The following is a 21,477-nucleotide window of genomic DNA, read 5'->3' as shown; positions in this document are numbered from 1 at the left end:
AGGTGGGTGGGGGCTATGTTTGGCATGTCCGGCTCTGTGGTCCCTCCATCCCCCGCCCAAATTCGTGACCGCCTAGCTCGAAAATGTTTGATGCAAATTTATGAACTTGCTGGTGTTGGATATATGAACTTTTCAAAATCCCCATTTTTTCAGGCTCGCCCCCCTTTTTCAGAGTTTTGGGCCCGGAAAATAGTCAAAAATGACATTTTACTGTGAACCCCCTAGTCAAAAGTATTTAAAAAATGATGAAACCCTTTCATGAGTTTAATCATGATAGAATTTCGCCCTCTTTTTTTTTCGGTCCCCCCCCCTATTTTTTGAGTTTGGGGCCCTGAAATAGTCAAAAATGCACATTTTCACCTTTGGGGGCATGCCCAGCTCAAAAAAGTATTGTAGATACAGAAACCTGGAGGCTTGTTTGATAGATTTTGCACCTCCATTTATTGGGTTTTCTGAATTTCAAGTTATGGCCCTTTTGAAATAGTAAAAAAGTGCTTTTACCCGTGCAACCCAGCTCAAAAAGCATTGGGTATGATTGAACCTTGCATGGTCTTAAACAGGAAAGGGAATTTCGCCCCCCCTTTTTTTTCATTCGGGCCCGGCCCCCCTTTTTAGATTAGGGGCCTTGAAATAGTAAAAATGCCATTTTTACCTTTTGGGCATGCCTAGCCAAAAAGTATTATAAGATTCATGAAAAACTTGCATGAGTCAATATGATATGAACGCACACCTTCTATTTTTATTTTGGGTCGCCCCCTTTAGGTTTTGGCCCCCGAAAAGTCAAAAAAAAACACATTTTTACGTTGTGCGCACCCAGCTCAAAAAAATTTTAAAATTTAAAAGGTTGAAAACTTGATAAATCTTTTTCATGATATAAATTGCCACCTCAATTTTTTTGGGGATCCCCCCCTATTTTTTAAAATTTTGGCCCCGAAAAAGTAAAAAAAAAACATTTTTCCCAATTATGGCCTAGTCAAAAATTCAGAGTAATTAGGAAACCTGCTGGGTCTTTTTGTGAGTGAACTTTACACTTTGGATTCCTCTTTGGGAAACTTAGTTTATCGAGTATGGCCCGTGAAAAACCAAAATGTTTTTTTTGTTGTGATGCTCTAGCTCAAAAGTAAAGGGGTAGAATTGAATCCTTTTCATAAATGGTTTGGGGGTTACCCCCTTAAGACGAAAAATTTAATTTGGGCCCCATTTGACAAAATTACCCGGGGGGGCACCCTGGTCTACAGAAATTTAGTTTTCTCTCAGATGGCATTATCCTTTTTTCTTTGTCAGAAGTTTTTTTAATCTAGAAAAATTGGGGATGGTTTTCTTGGATAAAAAAACCGGTACTTGGTAAATGATCTACTTGATTTCACAAACTGGTGGATTTTTGTCTGTAAAAGTTTTGGGGTAAATAGATACTAGATTCTGGGGTGAAAGTAGGTAATGGCTTACAGGGGGGCCCCGGGGGGCCCTGCGTTAGGGAGCCATACGGGGGTTCCAGGGGAAGGGGCTTAAACCCGGGCTCCGGGCTCTTTGTTAGGGGAGTATACAGGGGGGTTCCCGGGGGCTCTTTTTTAGGTGAGATACAGGGTTCCCGGGGGCTTTGTTAGGGAGCATCAGGGGTTCCCCCGGGGGGTCTTGTTAGGTGAGCTTACAGGGCCCGGGGGTCTTTTTAGGTGAGCTACGGGTTCCGGGGGTTTTATTAGGTAGTATCGGGCCTAGGGCTTCGGGTTTGAATACTCCCGTTTGTCAAAAAAAAAAGGGGTTTAGAGGGGGGGGTTTTTTTCCCAAAAATTTGCCCCCTTCGAAGAAAGGGGGGGGTATTTTTTTTGCAGAAATCCGCGGCGGCGGTGGAATGTGACAAACCTTTCGGATGATAACTCGAGAACTTTGGGCCCAGGTATGAAGTTGTAGGGGGTGGTCACACCAGCAGATGACCCCCATGGATTTGAGGCTGTTGTCAAAGGTCAAGGTCCGGGACCGAATAGTAAAAAAAGTTTCCGGATGATTGGGCCCAGGATATGAAAGTGATAGGGGGTTGGCAGACCAGTAGAGACCCTATTTATTTTGGGGTCAGTATGTTTAAAAGGTCAAGGGGGGGACAGTGACCTGAACAGTTTAAAAGGTTTTCCCGGGGTTTAAACTCAAGAACGCTTAGGTAGGGGCCAAAGTTTATAGGGAGAAATTTGGGCATGACCAGAAGATGATGTTTTTAAAGGGCAAGGTCACAGTGACCCTGAAACGGGAAAAGGTTTTGGATGATAACTTTAAGGGAAGCTAAGGCCCAGGGGGCAAACCCAAAAATTGATAGGGGGATTGGTCTGACCAGCAGAGACCCCATTGATTTTTTAGGGCAGATGTCAAGGTCAAGGGCACAGTGACCAAAAACAGTTAAAAGGTTTGGGGGAATAACCAAGAATGCTTGGGCCCGTGTCAGGAAAAATTTATAGTTTGGTTGGCCATGACCCCCCCATTGATTTGGGGGGGGTCATTTGGTCAAAAGGGCAAGGGGCCATTGGCCCGGAAAAGTTTTAAAAGGGGTTCTGCTTTTGTCCAAAAAATTGGGCCCCAGGGGGTTTTATATTGGGTTTTAAAACAAAAATCTAGGGTCCCTAGCAAATTTGTTTAGATTATTTTCCCGGGACAGTATGGCCCCACCCGGGGGGTCAACTGGTTTTTATAGGGCTTTTAAGGGGAAAAAAAAATTTAAAAAACCCCTTGTCCCAAAACCACGAACTAGGGCTTTGATATTTGTAATGAAATATTAGTGGTCCTCTCTAAGATTTTTCAAAATTTTTCCCCCGGGTCAAAAAATTGTCCGCCCCCGGGGGTAAAAAGGGGGACATAGACTTTAAAAGGGAGAAAAATTTGAAAATTTCTTTTTGAAACCCAAAAACTATGGCCCTTTTTATTTTGTAATGTAAACTCATCAGTGCCCTTTTTACCAAGTTTGTTCAAATTATCCCAAGGGGCCCTTTTGGCCCGCCCCAGGGGTCACATGGTTCTTGGGGCTTATAAGGGAAAAAATTAGAATTTTCATGTCCAAACTTTCTCCCTTTTAAAATTTTGGGGCCCCCATGTTTTAGTTTTGGTTTTCAAGAAACTGACATGAGTTGACCTTGATCTTGACCCAGTGACCCAATTTCACCTTTCTGTAGCTTTCAGCCTTCAAAATTTGGACCAATGGGATAGGGTTTTTGTTTCCGAAAAAAAATTTACCTTGTTATTGACCTAGTGGGCCACTTTTAAAATTTTTTAAGGGGAATTCTTCAAAATTTGGGAAATAAAAACATAGTTTTTTTTTCCAAAATAAAAATTTTACCTTTATTTTGACCTAAATGACCCCCCTTTCAATTTCCAAACTAAAGCCTTCAAATTTTAACCACGTTATGAAAAGGGCTTTGATCTTGGGATTTACATTTGGACCTACTTTTTACCCTTTCTGAAGGTACAAAACTTCAAATTTTGACCCCTTGCATAGTTTTGTTTCCCAAATAAAAATATGTCTCCCCCCGGAGACATATTTTTGCCCGGGTTGTCCCCCGTCCGTCCCTCCTTCCGTCGTTCCCCTACGTCACACTTATTTTGGGGGCAATTTAAGGGGGAAACCCTTTGACCCAAAAAACCTTCCAAAATTTATGGGTTTTTTAGGGCTGCTGGAGTAGACCCGGCCCCTATTGTTTTTGGGGGGGACTCCTCAAAAGGGCAAGGTCACAGGGGCCCTGAAAATTGGAAAAAAAATTTCCCAAACCAAAAAACTATTGGGAAACCCCTTTACCCGAATGTGAAAATTCAGGGTGATTTATCCCGGGAAAAGTAGATAAAAACCCATTGAATTTTGGGGGGAAATCCGTCAAAAGGGAGGGGGCAGGGGCCCTGAACTTGAAAACCAAATTTCCCATCAATAAATAGGAAACCCCTTTACCCCCGAAGGGGTTTAACGTTTTATAGGTTTATTGGGGCATGAAGGAAAAATGACCCCCATGATTTTGGGGGCCCCTCCAAAAAAGGTTCAAGGGAAAAGGGGGGCCCGAAAATTTGGGAAACCCTTTCCCATCAATAAAATTGGAAAACCCCTTTACCGGGGAAAGTTTAAATTCATGGGGGGGGATTTTACATGCAAAGTAAAAGACCCCCACGATTTTGGGGGGGCACTCCATTTTAAAAGGGCAAAGGGCACAGGGGTAAAAATTGAAAATTTTTGGGCAGTAACTGAGAAAACCCCTTTTTCCCCCGAAGATTGAAAATTCATAGGATGATTGGTTTTGGGAGAGGGAGAAGGCCCCTAAAGATTTTGGGGTCACTCGTGAAAAAGGGCAAGGTCACAGGGGCCCAAACATTGAAAACCCTTTCCCATCAAAACAGAGGGAACCCCTTGAACCCCGAATGATGAAACTTAAAGGATGATTTGGGCAAGGGGAAAAGGGAGTGACCCCCAACGATTTTGGGTCACTTGTTAAAGGTCAAGGCCCCGGGGCCCCGAACCCTGGAAAACCCTTTCCAATCAATAACTTTAGAACCCCTTTGACCCCGAAAGTTTAAAAATTCCTAGGAGATTGTTCAGGGAGAGTAAAGCCCCCATTTTTTTTGGGGGTCCCTTCCCTTTTTAAAAAAAAGGTCACAGGGGCCCTTAACATTGAAAAAACAGTTCGATCAAAAATTGAGAACCCCTTTACCCAGTTTTTGAAAATTGATAGAATGGGTTTTAAAATGCAGAAGTAGAGGCCCCCATGGGTGGGGGGTCAGTCTATAAAAGGTTCCAAGGCCCCCCAGGGGCTTTTTCATGTAAAACATTTTTTTTTGGAAAAACTTGGGGAAAACCCCTTGAAACCCCAATGTTTTAAACTTTAAAAGGATGATTGGCATGGGAGAGTAGATGGGCCCCTATTTATTTTAGGCCCTTTTCAAAGGTCCAAAAGGGCACCCGAAAAACCCGAACAGGGATTTGGGAAACCCCTAGGGGCCAAAAGTGTTGAAATTTTGGGGATGGGCTGACATGCCCCAAATAGATGATCCCAAAAACCCCGGGGTCTCTTTGACTTTCGCTCCTGGGCCCCTTTGACTTTTGCCCCATAGGACTTTTCTTGGGGGGGGGGAATGCGCTTTTTAAAAAAGCATTTTTTTGTGTTTACCCCCGAAATTTGAACCCAGTGACCTTCTTTCACATTTCAAGTACAGCCTTCAAATTTTAACCGCAGATGTTTTGTTACCGAAATGAACTTTTATCTGAGATTGACCTTGTGAAACCCACTTTCACCATTTTTCAAACTACAGGCTCCAAAATTTTTTTCGAAAGCCCTATTTATTTTTTGTTCTGAATTGAAAATTGGGCATTGATTTTTTTCCTATTTCCCAATTTCACATTTTTCAAGTAAAAGCCTCCCGATTTGGGAAACAAAAAGGCCCTAGGGTTTGTCTACCAAAAAGAACTTTTTCCTTTGAAATTTTTAAGTGACCCACTTACATTTTTGCCAGTCACAGCTTTCAAATTTTGGGCCCGAAAACCGTGTTTTTTACCCCAAATGAAATTTTACTGATTTAGACCTTTGGCCGTCTTGAAAATTTGGGAAAAATTCAAAAAAAAAGGCTCAGTGGGGTGGTGCCAAGGGTTTTCTCTTTTAATTTCTTTTTAGGTTAATAGGTTAAGGTCCAAAGGGCAGATTTAAAAAAAGGGAAGGGTTTGAACTTTTGGGGTTTTCAGTGAGCATTTATTTTTTGTTTCCCTTTTGCAATTTCTGAATGCTTCAAGGGGGGCATTTTTTGTTGGAAAGAGCTCTTGTTTTTTTTATGGTAGGGTATCCATTGCAGGATTGGAAATTTCTTGCTTTAAAAAAGATTTTTTTCAGCCCCACATGTTTCCGCGGTATATTTTTAACTTTAAAGATAGTATTGTTTTTCACAAAAAACTTTGGGTTTCTTATTGCCCCCCAACCCCATTGTGGTGTGGGAGATATATTGATTTTCTTTCTGTCTTGTGGTCCTGTGTGTCGGTTTTGGGCACAAATCTTGTCCCCTTTCTCTAAGTTGAAAAAAGTTCTCATCCGATCTTCACCAAATTTAACAAAAGGGGTTTTCCCCTAATCCTAGCCCAAATTCGATAAAGGCCAAGGGGCGCCCAAAAGGGACTTTAGGGGAATTTGGCTCTTGAATTACCAAAAATTGGCCCCTTTTTCTCTTGTCCCCATTTTAAGTGAACAGTTTTTATCCGATCTCAACCCCAAAATTTAACCCAAAAAGGTTTTCCCCAAAAAGTTCAGCCCAAAATCCGTAACGAGTCCCGATCGCCCCAGGCACTTTGAATTTTTGGCCCCGGGAATTTTCCGAAAATTTGGCCCTTTTACTTCATCCAAGTTTAAGTTTAAAAGTTCTCACCCGGTCTCACCAAACTTGAAAAAAATGTGTTTCCCAAAAAGTCCTTTGGCCCGTTTTATAACTAGCCCCAAATTTGGCCCCCGGCACTAAAAAAATTTTAGCCCCTTTAAATTTCCGAAAATCGCTATGTACACATTTGGGGGCGGGGGCCCAAATTTGAACATTTTCATTCGATTTTTTTTCCAAACTTGAACAAAAAGTTTTTTGCCAATAAATCCCAGCCAAACTCAATAAAAAAAGGGCCCAAAACGGCCCCGGGACTTCAGAATTTAGGCTCTTGGGAATTTCCGAAAATTCCTTTGTATACGAGCCAGGTTTAAAGTTTGGGGCATGGTTACTCAGATACATTTTAATTTTAGATGATTAGGGAGTTGGGGGGGGAATGCGCTTTTCTCAAAAACAGCTCTAGTTTTTCTGTAGTATTTGTATATGTTTTCAAATTAGAACATTTTGGTCTAATATACCTTTAAATAACTTTTAATGAACTGAATAGATGTTTTCCAAAAATTTTTCAGAAAGCCCGGTTTTTAAAGGGCGCAGGTTCCCCCCGGGTTTGGAAAAAAATAAAGGGCCCAAATTTTTCCCCCTTTTTTTTAATTACTTTAAGGACGTAATCTGCAAAAAGGGTTTTTTTCCAAATCCTTTTACTTTCGTCACCCCCAAATAGTACGGAAAACTTTAGAAATTGTTTTAAGATATTTAAAGTATTTCTGTTTATCAAAAAACAATCTCTGCGTTAAACTAATTACAAATAATATGAGAGAAAACTAGGCCATTAGGTAAAATCAGAGAAATACTTCATTAACCCAGTAGAGGTCACTTTTTCAACATGATCATCATATATCTCTGTCAGCTCAAGTTCAAAACTGGAATACATGTCACAGGGTTAAATCATTTAAAACCTTGCTTAATGATCTTCCTGATTTACAGAAAACATGGTCAGAATATTGTCTCCATGAAATCTAGGCCAGATTAGATACTTGGTTATGTGGGTTAAAATAGTTCAGGTGAGCAATACAGGGCCTTCAGGGCTCTCTTGTTAGCTCACCTGTCACATAGTGACAAGGTGAGCTTTTGTGATCACCCTTCGTCCGTCGTCCGTCGTCAGTGCATCCGTGCGTGAACAATTTCTTGTCTGCACGATAGTGGTTTCATTTATGATTTTATTTTAACCAAACTTGCACACAACTTGTATCACCATATGATCTCGGTTTCTTTCTTGAACTGGCCAGATCCCATTACAGGTTCAAGAGTTATGGCCCCTGAAAGGGCCAAAATTAGCTATTTTGACCTTGTCTGCACAATAGCAGCTTTATTTATAATTTGATTTTTACTAAACTGGCACACAACTTGTATCACCATAAGATCCACGTTCCTTTCTTGAACTGGTCAGATTCCATTATGGGTTCCAGAGTTATGGCCCCTGAAAGGGCCAGAATTAGCTATTTTGACCTTGTCTGCACAATAGCAGCTTCATTTATGATTTTATTTTAACCAAACTTGCACACAACTTGTATCACCATATGATCTTTGTTCCTTTCTTGAACTGGCCAGATTCCATTATGGGTTCCAGAGTGATGGCCCCTGAATTGGCCAGAATTAGCTATTTTGACCTTGTCTGCACAATAGCAGCTTCATTTATGATTCAAATTTAATCAAACTTGCACAAAACTTGTGTCACTATAAGATCTTGGTTCCTTTCTTGAACCAGCCAGATCCCATAATGGATTGCAGAGTTATGGCCCCTGAAAGAGCCAAAATTAATTATTTTGACCTTGTCTGCACAATAGCAGCTTCTTTTATGATTTGATTTTAACCAAACTTGCACAAAACTTGTATCACCACAAGATCTTGGTTCCTTACTTGAACTGGCCAGATTCCTTCATGGGTTCCAGAGTTATGGCCCCTTAAAGGTCCAAAATTGGCTATTTTGGCTTTTGCAGCCATATAGAGACTTCATTTATGGTTTTATTTGATACAAACTTCCAAAATATCTTCAACAACAATAAATCTTGGATTCCATGACAAATCAGATCCATTTGTAGGTTCCAGAGTTATTTTATATCTGATTACCTCCCCTGATTGTAATCAAAATGGATTTATATCAGTAAGTACTTATAGGACTTATTTGAAATTTCATTTTTGTCATTAGTTGGACTGAGCCAATGAGGGTAGATAACTATGGACTGATTTTATGTCAAATTACCTCCCTTTATTTCAAATTAAAATGGGTATATCTCCGTAACTAATGAAGATACTGATCTGAAATTTCATTTATGTCAACAGATTTATTTGGCAGATCCTTCTTTTGTTAACTTACAATCAGTTTTTAGCTCACCTGTCACAAAGTGACAAGGTGAGCTATTGTGATCGCGCGGCGTCCGTCGTCAGTCGTCCGTCCGTCCGTGCGTGCGTGCGTCCGTAAACTTTTGCTTGTGACCACTCTAGAGGTCACATTTTTCATGGGATCTTTATGAAAGTTGGTCAGAATGTTCACCTTGATGATATCTAGGTCAAGTTCGAAACTGGGTCACGTGCCATCAAAAACTAGGTCAGTAGGTCTAAAAATAGAAAAACCTTTTGACCTCTCTAGAAGCCATATATTTCACAAGATCTTCATGAAAATTGGTCAGAATGTTCAGCTTGATGATATCTAGGTCAAGTTCGAAACTGGGTCATGTGGGATCAAAAACTAGGTCAGTAGGTCTAAAAATAGAAAAACCTTGTGACCTCTCTAGAGGCCATATTTTTCATGAGATCTTCATGAATATTGGTCAGAATGTTCACCTTGATGATATCTAGGTCAAGTTCGAAACTGGGTCACGTGGGGTCAAAAACTAGGTTATTAGGTCTAAAAATAGAAAAAGCTTGTGACCTCTCTAGAGGCCATATTTCTCAATGGATCTTCATGAAAATTGGTCAGAATGTTCAGCTTGATGATATCTAGGTCAAGTTCGAAACTGGGTCACGTGCCATCAAAAACTAGGTCAGTAGATCTAAAAATAGAAAAACCTTGTGACCTCTCTAGAGGCCATATTTTTCATGAGATCCTCATGAATGTTGGTCAGAATGTTCACCTTGATGATATCTAGGTCAAATTCGATACTGGGTCATGTGGGATCAAAAACTAGGTCAGTAGGTCTAAAAATAGAAAAACCTTGTGACCTCTCTAGAGGCCATATTTCTCAATGGATCTTCATGAAAATTGGTTAGAATGTTCACCTTGATGATATCTAGGTCAAGTTCGAAACTGGGTCACGTGCGGTCAAAAACTAGGTCAGTAGGTCAAAAAATAGAAAAACCTTGTGACCTCTCTAGAGGCCATATTTTTCAATGGATCTTCATGAAAATTGGTCAGAATGTTTACCTTGATGATATCTAGATCAAATTCGAAACTGGGTCACGTGGGGTTAAAAACTAGGTCAGTAGATCTAAAAATAGAAAAACCTTGTGACCTCTCTAGAGGCCATATTTTTCATGAGATCTTCATGAATATTGGTCAGAATGTTCACCTTTATGATATCTAGGTCAGGTTCGAAACTGGGTCACGTGGGGTCAAAAACTAGGTCAGTAGGTCTAAAAATAGAAAAACCTTGTGACCTCTCTAGAGGCCATATTTCTCAATGGATCTTCATGAAAATTGGTGAGAATGTTCAGCTTGATGATATCTAGGTCAGGTTCGTAACTGGGTCATGTGCGGTCAAAAACTAGGTCAGTAGGTCGAAAAATAGAAAAACGTTGTGACCTCTCTAGAGGCCATATTTTTCACGAGATCTTCATGAAAATTGGTGAGAATGTTCACCTTGATGATATCTAGGTCAAATTTAAAAGTGGGTCACGTGCCTTCAAAAACTAGGTCATTAGGTCAAATAATAGAAAAACCTTGTGACCTCTCTAGAGGCCATATTTTTCAATGGATCTTGATGAAAATTGGTCAGAATTTTTTATCTTGATGATATCTAGGTCACATGTGCTCAAAAACTAGGTCACTATGTCAAATAATAGAAATAACGACGTCATACTCAGTTCAACACTGGGTCATGTGGGGATAGGTGAGCGATTCAGGACCATCATGGTCCTCTTGTTTTAATTACTTCCCTTTACTTTACTATAAATAGTTTGTTTTTAGTAACTTTTTTATTATTGGCCGTAGAGAAAAACCGAGACCACTTTTCTGTGGTACAACATGGATGGTACCTCCAATTTTTAGGTGTATTTTGACATATCTATACCTTGTAAGAATTTTTTTTTCTTTTTGGTTTAATTTCTTCCCTTTGTTGTTCCTGTCCTTTGGACTTAGATATTTTTTCTGAGGACCTTCTTGTCCTCAAGTGCAATGATAACAGGTGAGCGATATAGGGCCATCATGGCCGTCTTGTTTTATAAAACTAGGTACATGTACAAAATGTTCTATGAAGCTTTTCACCTACAGATTTAAGTACATGTATTTAACAAAAGTTGTATTGATATAACAGGTACTTGGCTAGCGGTTCAGGTGACACAACTGTACGATTTTGGGATGTAAACACAGAAACTCCACAGTTTACATGTAAAGGACACAAACATTGGATACTTGCTATAGCCTGGTCACCAGATGGTAAGAAATTGGCTTCAGGATGTAAAAATAGTCAGGTATGAATCTAAAGTCATACATTCATAGCCTGTTAAAGGGAATTAAGGTGCTTTTCATAATCATACATTATGTAGTTGTAAGATATAGTAATCTCACCAGAACAGAAACTTTAGAGAAAGCTATTAATATAGGCAGATGGTTCACCTTCCATCATTGATCTTCCATCACCCTAAACATTTTGCTTAAAAATCTCCTCCACTGAAGAAACTGGTCAGAATGACTAAAAACCGAGTATGTTGCATCCTGACCTGGGCGGGTTTCAAGTTTGTTTAAGTGGCTCTGCTTTACGGCATAAGGGACCACAAAAACTTAAATGAAACTTTGCTACACCCAAAAATATTTGGGAGGGGGCCCTGAGAGTTGCCCTTGTCCGTCTGTCCATCCATCCGAAATTTTGTGTTGTGCATTATGTCAAAAAGTATTTGACCCAGAGATATCAAAACCCCACAGAAATGTTACTCAGCATGTGAAATTGTGCACCAGATGTATGAATGGAGAATCTCCAGGATATTGTTAGAGATTCCATTAAGCCAGAGGCCCCATGTTCACAAAACACTTTCAGTCTCAGCTGAGTTTGATAATGAAACTTTATATGTCATTTATATCTAAACAGCATGCTTCCAACAAAATTTTAAGTTAATAGCTATTTTCAAGTGGCTGTTCAATATTAATGGTCAGTCTCCATTGGAATTTAACCTTGAAGTTTTAGTATTAATATCAAAATTTCAAGCTCAAACTCAGCTGAGACCGAAAAATGTTTTGAAAACACGGGCCAGAGTTATGACCCTTGACTTTGTCAAAAATATGCATAAAAGGGCAAACATTTGAGGTGCATATGTCTTAAAAAGTATTTTAAACTAGGGTCATGAAACTTCATTAGAATATTATTCAGCATTTGAAGTTTTGTTTTGGATTTCTATTGGTCAGACCAGATATATGGCCCTTGATTAAGTAAAAAATATGTATAAGGGCACACACGTTTTTGTCACATGTGTCTCAAAAAGTATTTAGATTAGAGTCATAAAACATTAGGGGATTGTTATATAGCATTGGAAGCACCTGGTGTTCTGTTTGGAATTCCATTCAGCCTGACCAGAGTTATGGTCCTTGACTTAGGAAAAATACACATATACACATATAGAGCTTGAAGGTTTGTTTTGCACATATCTTAAAAGTTATTTCACCAGGAGTCCTGAGACCATGTAAGAATATTATTCAGCACGTGAATTTGTGCACCTGAGGTTTTTTTTGGTGGTGGGGGTGAGGGGCAAGACCAGAAAGTTTGTGTCACATGTATCTTAAAATGTTCTTGACCAAGAGTCGTAGAACATTAGGGGATTGTTATGTAGCTTGTAAAGCTGTGCATATGGTGTTCTCTTTAGGATTTCTCTCAGCCAGACCAGAGTTATGGTCCTTAACTTTGTGAAAAATACACATAAAGTGCTTAAAAGTGTGTTGCATATATTTTAAGAAAAATATTTCTACTAGTCATGAAACCATGTACAGTGACAGGAATCTGGGGCACCTGTACCCTATGGACACATATCAGTGGGTAAGTGCAACATGGGACATAACTCAGTTTTTGAAAACAAAAAATATCCTTATGTTCAAATGAAGTAATGAGAAATATCATATACATATTTTTAGCCCACCATCATCAGATGGTGGGCTATTCAAATCACTCTGCCTCCGTGGTCCGTCGTCCTTCCGTCCGTACGTCCGTCCTTCCGTCCGTTAACAATTTCTCGTTATCGCATCTCCTCAGAAACTACCAAGGGGATTTTGACCAAACTTTGTTAGAATGATGTATTGGTATCCTAGTTGTGTCCCCCTGAAAATCAGACTGGTTCAACAATTTTTGAGTGAGTTATGGCGCTTTGTTTATTTTTATAATTTACATAGATTTATATAGGGAAAAACTTCAAAAATCCTTTTGTTCAAAACAACAGGGCCTAGGGCTTTGATATTTGGTATGAAGCATCATCTAGTGGTCCTCTACCAAGATTGTTCAGATTATTTCCCTGGGGTCTAAGTATGGCCCCGCCCTGGGGGTCACATGGTTCATATAGACTTACATAGGGAAAAGCTTTTTAAATCTTCTTGTCAATAACCCACAACATTCTAATTTGGACCACATGTATGGTTTTGAGTGGCAAGATGAACCTTGACATGAGTTAACCTTGATATTGACGTAGTGACCTACTTTCACATTTCTTTAGCTACAGCCTTCAAATTTGGACCACATGCATAGTTTTGTGCACCGAAAAAAACTTTGACCTTGACATTGACCTAGTGACCAACTTTCACATTTTTGAAGGTACAGGCTTCAAATTTGGACCACATGCATTGTTCTGTGTTCCAAAATAAAATTATGTCTCCCCCAGGAGACATATTGTTTTTGCCCTGTCCGTCCGTCCGTCCTTTCGTCCGTCCGTCCGTCCGTCCGTCCGTACGTCACACTTCATTTCCGAGCAATAACTGGAGAACCATTTGACCTAGAACCTTCAAACTTCATAGGGTTGTAGTGCTGCTGGAGTAGACGACCCCTATTGATTTTGGGGTCACTCCATCAAAGGTCAAGGTCACAGGGGCCCGAACATTGAAAACCATTTCCGATTAATAACTAGAGAACCACTTGACCCAGAATGTTGAAACTTCATAGGATGATTGGTCATAAAGAGTAGATGACCCCTATTGATTTTGGGGTCACTCCATCAAAGGTCAAGGTCACAGGGGCCTGAACATGGAAAACCATTTCCGGTCAGTAACTTGAGAACAACTTGACCCAGAATGTTGAAACTTCATAGGATGATTGGTCATGAAGAGTAGATGACCCCTATTGATTTTGGGTTCACTCTGTCAAAGGTCAAGGTCACAGGGCCCTGAACATGGAAAACCATTTCCGATCAATAACTAGAGAACCACTTGACCCAGAATGTTGAAACCTCATAGGATGATTGTACATGCAAAGTAGATGACCCCCATCGATTTTGGGGTCACTCCATTAAAAGTCAAGGTCACAGGGGCCTGAACATTGAAAACCATTTCCGGTCAGTAACATGAGAACCACTTGACCCAGAATGTTGAAACTTCATAGGATGATTGGTCATGAAGAGTAGATGACCCCTATTGATTTTGGGTTCACTCTGTCAAAGGTCAAGGTCACAGGGGCCTGAACATTGAAAACCATTTCCGATCAATAACTAGAGAACCACTTGACCCAGAATGTTGAAACCTCATAGGATGATTGTACATGCAAAGTAGATGACCCCTATCGATTTTTGGGTCACTCCATTAAAGGTCAAGGTCACAGGGGCCTGAACATTGAAAACCATTTCCGGTCAGTAACTTGAGAACCACTTGACCCAGAATGTTGAAACTTCATAGGATGATTGGTCATGAAGAGTAGATGACCCCTAACGATTTTGGGGTCACTCTGTGAAAGGTCAAGGTCACAGGGGCCTGAACATTGAAAACCATTTCCGGTTAGTAACTTGAGAACCACTTGACCCAGAATGATGAAACTTCATAGGATGATTGGTCATGCAGAGTAGATGACCCCTAACGATTTTAGAGTCACTCTGTTAAAGGTCAAGGCCACAGGGGCCTGAACATTGGAAAACAATTTCCAGTCAATAACTTGAGAACCTCTCGACCCAGAATGTTGAAACTTCATAGGATGATTGTTCATGCAGAGTAAATGACCCCTATTGTTTTTGGGGTCACTCAGTTAAAGGTCAAGGTCACAGGGGCCAGAACATTGAAAACCATTTCCGATCAATTACTTGAGAACCACTTGACCCAGAATGTTGAAACTTCATAGGATGATTGTACATGCAAAGTAGATGACCCCTATCGATTTTTGGGTCACTCCATTAAAGGTCAAGGTCACAGGGGCCTGAACATTGAAAACCATTTCCGGTCAGTAACTTGAGAACCACTTGACCCAGAATGTTGAAACTTCATAGGATGATTGGTCATGAAGAGTAGATGACCCCTAACGATTTTGGGGTCACTCTGTGAAAGGTCAAGGTCACAGGGGCCTGAACATTGAAAACCATTTCCGGTTAGTAACTTGAGAACCACTTGACCCAGAATGATGAAACTTCATAGGATGATTGGTCATGCAGAGTAGATGACCCCTAACGATTTTAGAGTCACTCTGTTAAAGGTCAAGGCCACAGGGGCCTGAACATTGGAAAACAATTTCCAGTCAATAACTTGAGAACCTCTCGACCCAGAATGTTGAAACTTCATAGGATGATTGTTCATGCAGAGTAAATGACCCCTATTGTTTTTGGGGTCACTCAGTTAAAGGTCAAGGTCACAGGGGCCAGAACATTGAAAACCATTTCCGATCAGTTACTTGAGAACCACTTGACCCAGAATGTTGAAACTTCATAGGATGATTGAACATGCAAAGTAGATGACCCCTATTGATTTTGGGGTCAGTCTATTAAAGGTCAAGGTCACAGTGGCCTGTTCATGTAAAATCATTTTTTGGAAATAACTTGAGAACCACTTGACCTACAATGTTGAAACTTAATAGGATGATTGGACATGCAGAGTAGATGACCCCTATTTATTTTGAGGTCACTTGATCAAAGGTCAAGGTCACAGAAGCCTGAACAGTGACTTGAGAACCACTAGGCCAAGAGTGTTGAAATTTAGCGGGATGATTGGACATGCAAAGTAGATGATCCCTATTGCAGCCAACCATCAGTGTCTCTTTGACTTCGCTCCTGACCCCTATTGACTTCTTGTCTATAGGACTTTGCATTGGGGGAGACATGCGCTTTTTTATAAAAGCATTTTCTAGTTTGACCTTGATTTTGACCTAGTGACCTACTTTCACATTTCTCAAGCTACAGCCTTCAAATTTTGACCACTTGCATAGTTTTGTGTACTGAAATGAACTTTGACCTTAAGATTGACCTAGTGACCTACTTTCAAATTTCTGTAGCTACAGGCTTCAAATTTAGACCACATGCATAGGATGTACCGAAACAAACTTTGACATTGACCTAGTGACCTACTTTCACATTTTTGAAGGTACAGGCTTCAAATTTGGACCACATGCATAGATTTGTGTTTTGAAGTGAAATTTTACCTTGATTTTGACCTAGTGACCTACTTTCACATTTCTCAAGCTACAGCCTTCAAATTTGGACCACTTGCATAGTTTTGTGTACCGAAATAAATTTGACCTAAAGATTGACCTAGTGACCTACTTTCAAATTTCTCAAACTACAGCCTTCTAAGTTGATGCACATGCATAATTTTGTGTACAAAGAACTTTGTCCTTGAAATTGATCTAGTGACCTACTTTCACATTTCTCAAGCTACAGCTTTCAAATTTGGACCACATGCATGGACCACATGCACAGTGTTGTGTACGGAAATGAAATTTGACCTTGAGCTAGTCAATAAGTCTTGAAATTTGGAACACTCAAAAATGGCACATTGGTGGGCGCCAAGATCACTCTGTGATCTCTTGTTATTAGATAGAAGTAATAACTACAAAAGTGTGGAAAAAAGTAAAAAAAAAAAAAACACACAGCAACAATGTGTTAGCAGAGGGTCATTTCATTCACAAGAAAATTACTTAAATAAAGTATCACTATTCATGTTTTTCGTCTGATGTTTTGATGGAATTAAGATAGTTCTTGAAAAAAATGTGATTAGATATACAAGTTTCCATTTATGGAAGGCTGTACATACCATAATGTTATAATGGAAGACTATGGGAAAACAATTGGTGGTCTCTAACCAAGTGGTCGTTCTTTTTTCCTGGTGAAAGAATAAATCATTTGTTTTTTTCCCTGGAAGAAAATTAGCTGGTTGGTTCTTCCCACAGGGAATAAACTAACTGGGGAAAATTCTGACCATTCCATAGGTATGTCTGAAATCATTTAGGGAGATCAGGTTGGTACTGGTATAGAATCTAGGATAACTATTTATAAGCAAAATACTGTTGAAAATAGGATTTAAAACAAACAAGCAAGTCCTGTATGATGTTATCCAATGTAATGACATTATCAGGGCAAAAAGATATAATTCAGTGTAAATGAGGGATTGCTGTGTTATTGATATTGCTTTGTTGAAATGGAATGGCATTTTCTACTACAAATATGTTTTACCCAGTAGGTTTGTATATGGGATCCAGTGACTGGAAAACAGATAGGAAAAACTTTATCACTTCACAAACAATGGATAACTTGGTTGGCATGGAAACCATTACATCTGTAAGTACATATTTTCCTTATGCAAATATTGATGTTTAAGTATTGAAGTAACATCTGTAAGTACTAATGTGGCATTTGTAAGTATTGATGTGACATCTGTAAGTACCAATGTGGCATTTGTAAGTGTTGATCTATAAGTACTGATGCGACATCTTTAAGTATTAATGCGGCATCTGTAAGTATTGGTGTGACATTTGTAAGTACTAATGTGACATTTGTAAGTATTGATCTGTAAGTACTGATATGACATCTGTAAGTACTAATGTGGCATCTGTAAGTATTGATAAGTACTAATGTGGCATCTGTAAGTAATGGTGTGACATATGTAAGTACTAATGTGACATTTGTAAGTATTGATCTGTAAGTACTGATGTGTCATATGTAAGTACTAATGTGGCATCTGTAAAGTATTGATCAGGAAGTATTGATGTGACATCTGTAAGTACTAAAGTGGCATCTGTAAGTATTGATAAGTACTAATGTGGCATCTGTAAGTACTGATGTGACATCTGTAAGTACTAATGTGGCATCTGTTAGTGTTGGTGTGGCCTCTGTTTATACAAATGATTTCTATGCTATGATTGACTTCTTTTGAAGTCACTAGTTTCTTGCAGCTTGCTATACCTAGCTTACTGTATTATTATAAAAGACCCAGGGTCTTTATTACTTACTGATGAGTTGTTAAGGTCACTGACATGCCCCTCATTGATGAGGGATCGGAATCTACTTGGAGTTTAGATTTTTCAGTTCAATGAAGCTTCAGGGTGAGCTGTTAGTATACCTGGATGGTCTTGCTTCCATTGTCCATTGTTCACAATTTACATAAATATCTTCTCCTCTGAAACTACTGGTCAGAATTACACCAAACTTGGCCTGTAGCATCATGGCAGGGTTCTCTTTCAAGTTATCGGATGAGCATTTGTGATTACCCACCGTTCATCAGTGGTCCGTCCACCTGTTCTTACTTTTTAGCTCAACTGAGTGCAAAGTTCTCTGGGTGAGCTATTGTCATCCATCCATCCACACTTTTTTAGCTCACCTGTCACAAAGCGACAAGGTGAGCTTTTGTGATCGCGTCGTCCGTCGTCCATGCGTGTGTGCGTCCGTAAACTTTTGCTTGTGACCACTCTAGAGGTCACATTTTTCATTGGATCTTTATGAAAGTTGGTCAGAATGTTCATCTTGATGATATCTAGGTCAAGTTCGAAACTGGGTCAAGTGCCTTCAAAAACTAGGTCAGTAGGTCTAAAAATAGAAAAACCTTGTGACCTCTCTAGAGGCCATATATTTCACAAGATCTTCATGAAAATTGGTCAGAATGTTCACCTTGATGATATCTAGATCAAGTTCGAAACTGGGTCATGTGCCATCAAAAACTAGGTCAGTAGGTCTAAAAATAGAAAAACCTTGTGACATCTCTAGAGGCCATATATTTCAAAAGATCTTCATGAAAATTGGTCAGAATGTTCACCTTGATGATATCTAGGTCAAGTTCGAAACTGGGTCACGTGCCATCAAAAACTAGGTCAGTAGGTCAAAGAATAGAAAAACCTTGTGACCTCTCTAAAGGCCATATTTTTCATGGGATCTGTATGAAAGTTGGTCTGAATGTTCATCTTGATGATATCTAGGTCAGGTTTGAAACTGGGTCACGTGCGGTCAAAAACTAGGTCAGTAGGTCTAAAAATAGAAAAACCTTGTGACCTCTCTAGAGGCCATATATTTCACAAGATCTTCATGAAAATTGGTCAGAACGTTCACCTTGATGATATCTAGGTCAAGTTCAAAACTGGGTCACGTGCCATCAAAAACTAGGTCAGTAGGTCAAATAATAGAAAAACCTTGTTACCTCTCTAAAGGCCATATTTTTCATGGGATCTGTATGAAAGTTGGTCTGAATGTTCATCTTGATGATATCTAGGTCAAGTTCGAAACTGGGTCACGTGCCATCAAAAACTAGGTCAGTAGGTCTTAAAATAGAAAAACCTTGTGACCTCTCTAGAGGCCATATATTTCATGAGATCTTCATGAAAATTGGTCAGAATGTTCAACTTGATGATATTTAGGTCAAGTTTGAAAGTGGGTCATGTGTCTTCAAAAACTAGGGCAGTAGGTCAAATAATAGAAAAACCTTGTGACCTCTCTAAAGGCCATATTTTTCATGGGATCTGTATGAAAGTTGGTCTGAATGTTCATCTTGATGATATCTAGGTCAAGTTCGAAACTGGGTCACGTGCCATCAAAAACTAGGTCAGTAGGTCAAATAATAGAAAAACCTTGTGACCTCTCTAAAGGCCATATTTTTCATGGGATCTGTATGAAAATTGGTCTGAATGTTCATCTTGATGATATCTAGGTCAAGTTCGAAACAGGGTCATGTGGGGACAAAAACTAGGTCAGCAGGTCTAAAAATAGAAAAACCTTGTGACCTCTCTAGAGGCCATACTTGGGAATGGATCTCCATTAAAATTGGTCAGAATGTTCACCTTGATGATATCTAGGTCAAGTTTGAAACTTGGTCACGTGCCTTATAAAACTAGGTCAGTAGGTCAAATAATAAAAAAACCTTTTGACCACTTTAGAGGCCATACTTTTCATGGGATCTGTATGAATGTTGGTCTGAATGTTCATCTTGATGATATCTAGGTCAAGTTTGAAACTGGGTCAACTGCGGTCAAAAACTAGGACAGTAGGTCTAAAATTATTAAAATCTTTTGACCTCTCTAGAGGCCATATTTTTCAATGGATCTTCATGAAAATTGATCTGAATGTTCATCTTGATGATATCTAGGTCAAGTTCGAAACTGGGTCACATGCGGTCAAAAACTAGGCCAGTAGGTATAAAAATAGAAAAACCTTGTGACCTCTCTAGAGGCCATATTTTTCATGAGATCTTCATGAAAATTAGTGAGAATGTTCACCTTGATGATACCTAGATAAAGTTTAAAACAGGGTCACGTACCTTCGAAAACTAGGTCAATAGGTCAAATAATAGAAAAACCTTGTGACCTCTGTAGAGACCATATTTTTCAATGGATCTTTATGAAAATTGGTCAGAATTTTTATCTTGATAATATCTAGGTCAAGTTCAAAACTGGGTCACATGAGCTCAAAAACTAGGTCACTATGTCAAATAATGACGTCATACTCAAAACTGGGTCATGTGGGAAGAGGTGAGCGATTCAGGACCATCATGGTCCTCTTGTTTCAAAAGACATTTTCTTTGAAACCATTTTGGGACAGTTAATGAAACTTGGCCTGGATATTCCTTGGGTGGTCTTCTTCCAAAATTGTTCATAGGCGCCTGAAATAGTCAAAAATGCTCATTTTCACCTTGTGACACGCCTAGCTCAAAAAGTATTTGATATAGATTCATGAAACCTTGCGTGAGTCTTAATCATGATATGAACTTGTGCAACTCCTATTTTTCATCTGGCTACGCCCCCTATTTTCAGAGTTATGGCCCCTGAAATTGTCAAAAATACACATTTTCACCTTGTGATGCGCCTAGCTCAGGAAGTGTTTAATATAAATTGATTAAACCTTGCATGAGTCTTTATCATGATATGAACTTGCGCACCTCCTATTTTTTATCTGGGTGCACCCCTTTTTCCAGAGTTATGGCCCCTGAAATAGTAAAAAATGCACATTTTAACCTTGTGACGCGCCTAACTCAAGAAGTATTTCATAAAAATTGATTAAACCTTGCAGGAGTCTTTATAATGATATGAACTTGCGCACCTTCTATTTTTTTGTCTGTCTCCGCCCCCTATTTCCAGAGTTATTGCCCCTGAAATAGTATAAAATGCACATTTTCACCTTGTGACGTACCTAGCTCAAAAAGTATATGACATAAATGGATGAAAACTTGCATGAGTCTTTATCATGATATAAACTTGCGCATCTCTTATTTTTTTGGCTGGCTCCACCCCCTATTTTTTAAAGTTATGGCCGCTGAAACAGTCAAAAATGCACATTTTCACCTAATAATGTGCCTAACTCAAAAAGTATTTGATGTAAATTCATGAAAACTTGCTTGAGTCTTTATTATGATGTGACCTTGCCCACTTGGCATTCTTTTTGAGAATCTTAGCGCTTATTACAGAGTTGTGGCCCTTGAAATAGTCAAAATTGTGGATTTTTTGTTTGTGATGCTCATAGCTCAACAAGTATATGGCCTAGAATAATGACTCCTTTTCATAAAATGTTTGTTGAGGCTATATCCCCTTAAGA

At 39.4% G+C, this 21,477-nt stretch overlaps 1 protein-coding gene across 2 annotated transcripts in view; it reads left to right on the top strand.

Annotated features, from left to right (window-relative positions):
* The window catches only part of LOC123533603 (notchless protein homolog 1-like), a 154,669-nt gene that overhangs the window by 11,832 nt on the left and 121,360 nt on the right, over nt 1-21,477 (top strand). For both annotated transcript variants that reach the window (XM_045315317.2, XM_045315319.2), the window contains exons 4-5: nt 10,842-10,998; nt 17,147-17,244. In XM_045315317.2, coding sequence (XP_045171252.2) covers nt 10,842-10,998; nt 17,147-17,244 — 255 coding nt within the window. The remainder of the gene's footprint in view (nt 1-10,841; nt 10,999-17,146; nt 17,245-21,477) is intronic.

This window comes from Mercenaria mercenaria, chromosome 12, assembly GCF_021730395.1.
Source record: "Mercenaria mercenaria strain notata chromosome 12, MADL_Memer_1, whole genome shotgun sequence".
Classification (NCBI taxonomy): Eukaryota; Metazoa; Mollusca; class Bivalvia; order Venerida; family Veneridae; genus Mercenaria; species Mercenaria mercenaria.
Note: the sequence above shows the minus strand (reverse complement) of the source record. Positions and strands in the feature narration are given on the sequence as shown.